Below are 5462 nucleotides of genomic sequence, written 5' to 3'. Positions count from 1 at the left end.
CAGAAATTTGGGCAGAATCATGTGCTCACCTCTACAATTTTCAGCAGCACCGTATCACTACCACTACTTCTATTTTGACTCCTGTTGGTGTTGCTGCTCATTTACCGTGACAGCCTCCTCCTCCACGTAAACTGAAATTAAATGTTGATGTGGCCATTGATACATCAAAGAATAAAATGGAAGTAGGTGCTTTAATTTGAGATTCTCATGGTCAAGTTCTTGCTGCAATTTCTAAGCCTCTAATCAACAATTTTCGACCTCAAGAAGCGAAAGCCAAAGCTTTGTTTCATGATCTCGTTTGGGCAAAACATCTCCATTTCAATTTGGATCTCATTGAAACTGATTCTCTGCTTTTGACAAACACCATAAATCATCCAACATCAAACCTTTCTTCTTTTCAAGATTTGGTGAATGATGTTCAAAATTAATTATCCTATCTCTCTTCTGTTTGTGTATCTCATGTTAGACAGGATGATAGCCAAACCGCTCATGATTTGGCTAAACAAGCTTTAGTGTTGGATAATGATTGTACTTGGTTAGAAGAAATTTCTTTGGTCATTTTCTCTGTTATTGTAAATGACTCTTTTATTTATTAATAACAGATCTTTTCTAAAAAAAAGCTTTTTTTTTTCTCTCTTTTTTATATTTTTTTAGTCAATTTTAGTTGACTTTTTTTTTAAGTGAGTTGCTGACTTTTTTTTTTCTCTTCTCTCTATTTTTCTTTTTTTATTTTTTTTCAACTCTCTCTTTATTTTTTTTCCTCAAACTAATTTTTATATCTCCTTTTTTAACATTCTTTTTTTCTCTTAAAAAAATAAAAAAATATAATTTGACATGTATCAAAGTTTAAGGCAAAAATCTAAATTAATCTTATTTTTATTATTTTACCAGTAGACCAAAATTGAATGTGGCTCAATCTCTTTCTAGTTATGCAATAAATGTGTTCTTGCTACCTGTGGAAACTTACAGTGAGATGGAGCAATTGATGTGTAAGTTTTGGTGGCGTTCGTCGAAGAACAACGAAGGAATCCATTGGAAAAAGTGGGATAGATTGATGGTACATAAGTCTAAAGGTGGTATGGGATTTCCCAACTTGCATGACTTTAACTTGAGTTTGCTTTGTAAACAAGGATGGAGATTGTTTAGTCGTCCGGACTCATTTGTCAGCAAGATTTTTAAAGCTAGGTACTACCGTAATGGTACCTTTTTAGATGCTGAATTGGGGAGCAATCCAAGTTTCGTGTGGCGAAGTATTTATGAAACTCAAGAGATCGTTCGAAAAGGGGCGAGATGCAGAGTTGGTGATGGTTCTCGAATTAATATAGTGTTGGATCCGTGGCTCCCGAATGAAGATAATCCAAGAGTAACTTCGAATAATCCTACTCTTATTGATCAAAATGTTAAAGCATTTATGGAAACTGATACGTTGGCTTGATGTTGACTTGGTGCATGATATGTTTAATGAAAAGGATGCTAACTTGATTCTTAGTATTTTCTTGTCTTCAAGTCGTTTATGTGATGTTTGGTATTGGAGTTGGGAGAGCTCAGGTCATTTCTCAGTAAAATCAGTTTATAAGTTCTTACAATTGAGCAAAGAGTTGGGTGCACAGGATGATAATTCTGTCTTTTGGAATACTCTTTGGAAGCTAAGTGTTCCTCCGAAAGTGAAAGACTTGTTATGGCGTGCTGTCACTAACTGTCTGCCTACGAAATCCACACTTTGTTCTATACATGTGCATGTTGATACCATCTGCCCTGTGTGCAATGTAACTGATGAAACCATCTACCATTGCTTGGTGGATTGCTCTTCTGTCAAAGCGTGTTGGCAACAGTTGGCTGCTGGTGTTAATTTGACGGCAGTTGGTTCTTTTGCCAACTGGTTTGCTACGGTTCTACAGCAGGCGGATGGGGAGAAAAGGAGTTTGATCGCAATGACATGTTGGGCAATTTGGAAACATCGAAATGAGCTAGTATGGTCTGATAAGTCCCCTACTGTTGTGAGTGTTGCTCACTTAGCTCAAGCTTTACTCGCAGATTGGACTCGGGCTCAAGATTCAACATTTAATCCTACGGCTGCATTCCTTACTGATGTCGATGGTGCTGAAACTTGGGCCAAACCAGTTGAAAACACCTTGAAGATTAATGTAGATGCTGCCATTTTTTAGGAATTGCAACTTATAGCTTTGCAGGGGTGATTAGGGATGAAACTGGCGCATTGGTGGAAGCTTTTACCTGCTGTCGGTCAGGGGTATTGCAACCCGAAATGGTGGAAGCTTTGGGTGTTAAGGAGGCACTGAGTTGAGTTAAACGGAAAGATTGGAAGAAAGTTGTCATTGAAACTGATAGTCTTACTGTGGTGCAAGCATTACGTAGCTCTACTCATATGGTTTCATACTTTGGGAGTATTATTTCTGATTGTAAGATGTTGTTAAATGACTTGCGAGATGTTTATGTCAATTTTATTAGACATTCTGCAAATAGTGTTGCTCATTTCTTAGCTCGAGCATCTTACTTAGTTACTGATCGTGTTATCAGGAGTAGTAATGTCACTCCAGATTTTAATCATATAATCACTATAAATTGCAATTAATAAAGATAATGAATTTTTTCAAAAAATGATTAAAGGAGAAGGAAATCACGTGTACAAAAATGGTGTAGACCAAATTTTTTACCAAAGTCAAAACCCTAAACCCATACGAGAGTAGCAAAGAAATTGAAAATGGCGATAGGAATTAGATTGTTCAGTGAGAGAGTGGGAGAGGGTGCTGGACAACCAGTTCTGGATGCCGACAACGCCGAGGAGCTCATCCACGTTCAGCCCGGCGTTTCTATTGTTCTCGCCAATCACCCACCACAGTCCCCCGGCACTCTCTATATTTCATCCAAGTACTCTATATCCTCCTTCCTTATCTTCTTCCCGACCACCCGATACATATATTTTTAATGCATTTTCGCTCAATTCGAAACATTGAAATACCAGTGTGCACTTTGATTTGATTATCAATACATGATTCGGACATTTTCTGTTTAGTAAGACATTAATGGAAGAAAAATGCATTGCATGGGGTTTTGCAGGAAAATTGTATGGTTGAGCGATGTTGAGAGGGAAAAAGGGTATGCAGTGGATTTCTTGTCTTTATCACTTCATGCTGTATCCAGGGATCCAGAAGCTTACCCTTCTCCTTGTATATATGCTCAGGTATCATCTCTCTATTTAATTTTATGCAAATCCTTTTCTCTACAATTTCATTATGCTTTGTCTGCAAAAATGAAAACTAGGACAGAAAGTTACTTTACCATAGCTGAAACTTAGAAAACTCTATGATTTCTTTTGTCATTTGTACTAGTTCCTACTTGTATGATATATCAAAGGAACCAAGTTAATTTTCTGTGAGTTGAATAATTATTTTACTTATTGCGTGTTCTTTTTTATTTTTTGGTTTGTTATCATAATTTTAAAGGTATATACAAGTATATATTTATGTACTGCTCATTTTGGTAGTGCCAGTTTGCTCATTAATTGATTGTGTGATACCATCAACTTATATGAAAGTTGTATTATTTTGATACAGCAGATATTAGGTCGATCTTCTCTTTCAATTTCATTTATTTTTTCTTTGTTCTTTTGTTTTTTTTTTACTTTGCCAAAGATTGAAACAGGAACTGATGAAGAGGAATCTGAGGACTCTGATTCAGAAAGTACTGATATCTTAGATTTATCCAAGATTACAGAGATGAGACTTATCCCTTCAGACCCCAACCAATGTATGGTCCCTCTCTCTCTGTCTCTCAACTTGTGTGTTTGTGTAAATACTTATTTCATCATTGGTCTCTAGTGTATTTTCTTTAGCTAACAAGTGGATTTCTGTCTTAGTGGACCAGCTGTTTGAGATATTCTGTGAGTGTGCAGAGCTTAATCCAGAACCCATAGAAGGTAAGAGCACTTTTTTTTTTATCACAACTCATTACTCACAAGAAGGTTTTGTAGCATATTTTGTAGAAATGCTGAATCATATGGTTTTTGTTTTCTTAACTCAATACTAAATTTTTGCATATCTTTTATTTAGGAGGAGAAGAAGAAGACCATAATTGGATCTTCAGTGCAGACCAGCTTGGAAACGATGTTGCGGGTATGACTTAATCATCTAGGATTTAAGCAATTTGTATACACTTATATGTGTGAATGTTCCATTCCATATGCTTGTGTATTATTCTCCCTCGAGCCATGCGTATGTTATTGTGAATAATAATAGTGTGAATTTGATATTTCCAGAAATAGAAGATCCTGATTGGTTTACATCTCAAAATCTGACAAACACAATTGGTCATTCTAATGGGGACCATGACCTAGCACGTTCGGTGCTTGAGGTATGCTTACTACTTTTTAGTTTTCTTTTGATGCATTAATTTTGGAAAAGGCTTTAAATTGGTTTCTTGGTATTTCGATAGGAGCCACGGACCAATTTTTAAGATTTAAATGGTAACCAATATGTTAGGACAGGAGTTCATTGCTCGAAAAAAAATGTTAGGACATGGAGTATGGAATTATTAGGTATGTTCTAGTGAGTTGAGGGGCATAAATAGAGAAAGAAAAGGGTTAGTAGGGTGTGGAATTATTCTGTAGCTTTGGGAGTTCTTTTGAATTCATTCGGGCTTAAGGGATCCTTGAATTTTCCCTTCTATCTTTCACTTCCCTCATATTTCTCTGAGATTGTATTTCAGTGGAGAAGGCTCAATAGCCATTTTATATCTGAGTTCCTATGTCACAATAATGAAATATTTGCTGAACTCAAGAAGAAGAAAAAAAAAACATTATTAAAATATTTGGTATAAAGCGCAAAATTACGAATTCCGTAGCTGAGGCTAGTAAGGTAGCTTGGGGCCTTGGGCTGGATCATTAATTACTTACGTTAATAGTTTTTGCTTTAATTAATTGTCTTTTAAGAACTTGGTGATATAATATACAATTTGGCAAAATATTCGGCAATTGTTTGAAAATCTCAACTGTTATTCCACATGTGAAACTTGAATGTCTGGATATGCCAGTTGAAACTGTTGTTTTAGCATGTCCAATGCAGCTTCATATACCTGTAATTTCATTTTTCTGAAGAAGAAAGGGTATTTTATTAGTAATAAAAGTATTGGCGTTGATCGGCTTTCTGTAAAATTGCAGCTTCAGATCAACGATCAGCGGTTCGAGGATGCAGAAGAAATGGAGCATGATGTGAATAGCAGTAGCCATCAATGAGCTGGATGTCTTTTCTTTTCAATCACAGATCTTCCAGCCTTGCTTCTGGCCTCTGTCCATTTTGATGCTTAATGTTGAGTCTTTCTGTATATTGAACAATCATCTATAATTACTTTGATCCTTAGGACTTACCAAATACTTGTTCTAACCTCATTACCTATTTGTGCTATCTCAAATGTTATGAAAGATTTTTTTGAAGACTTAACCAACCTTA

The 5462-nt window shown here is 35.9% G+C and overlaps 2 protein-coding genes across 2 annotated transcripts; both read left to right on the top strand.

Annotated features, from left to right (window-relative positions):
- Positions 1-1454: 1454 nt before the first annotated feature.
- On the top strand, positions 1455-2165 carry LOC115703691 (uncharacterized). Its single transcript, XM_030630928.2, has one exon. It carries the CDS (start codon positions 1455-1457, stop codon positions 2163-2165), a length of 711 nt encoding a protein of 236 aa, XP_030486788.2.
- A 489-nt stretch (positions 2166-2654) lies between these two features.
- LOC115703859 (chloride conductance regulatory protein ICln) lies at positions 2655-5462 on the top strand. The gene is made up of 7 exons (XM_030631090.2): positions 2655-2886; positions 3076-3199; positions 3651-3765; positions 3875-3934; positions 4068-4130; positions 4274-4368; positions 5174-5462. Exons 1-7 carry the CDS (start codon positions 2720-2722, stop codon positions 5246-5248), a joined length of 699 nt encoding a protein of 232 aa, XP_030486950.2. The 5' UTR covers positions 2655-2719; the 3' UTR covers positions 5249-5462.

This window comes from Cannabis sativa, chromosome 1 (assembly GCF_029168945.1).
Source record: "Cannabis sativa cultivar Pink pepper isolate KNU-18-1 chromosome 1, ASM2916894v1, whole genome shotgun sequence".
NCBI classification, from domain to species: Eukaryota; Viridiplantae; Streptophyta; class Magnoliopsida; order Rosales; family Cannabaceae; genus Cannabis; species Cannabis sativa.
This window is presented reverse-complemented; position numbering and strand designations above follow the sequence as displayed.

Coding starts and splice junctions, on each gene's coding strand:
- LOC115703859 (XM_030631090.2), top strand. CDS start 2,720: ATGGCGATAGGAATTAGATTGTTCAGTGAGAGAGTGGGAGAGGGTGCT. Junction 2,887..3,075: donor ACTCTCTATATTTCATCCAA/GTACTCTATATC, acceptor GGGGTTTTGCAG/GAAAATTGTATGGTTGAGCG. Junction 4,369..5,173: donor TAGCACGTTCGGTGCTTGAG/GTATGCTTACTA, acceptor GTAAAATTGCAG/CTTCAGATCAACGATCAGCG.
- LOC115703691 (XM_030630928.2), top strand. CDS start 1,455: ATGTTTAATGAAAAGGATGCTAACTTGATTCTTAGTATTTTCTTGTCT.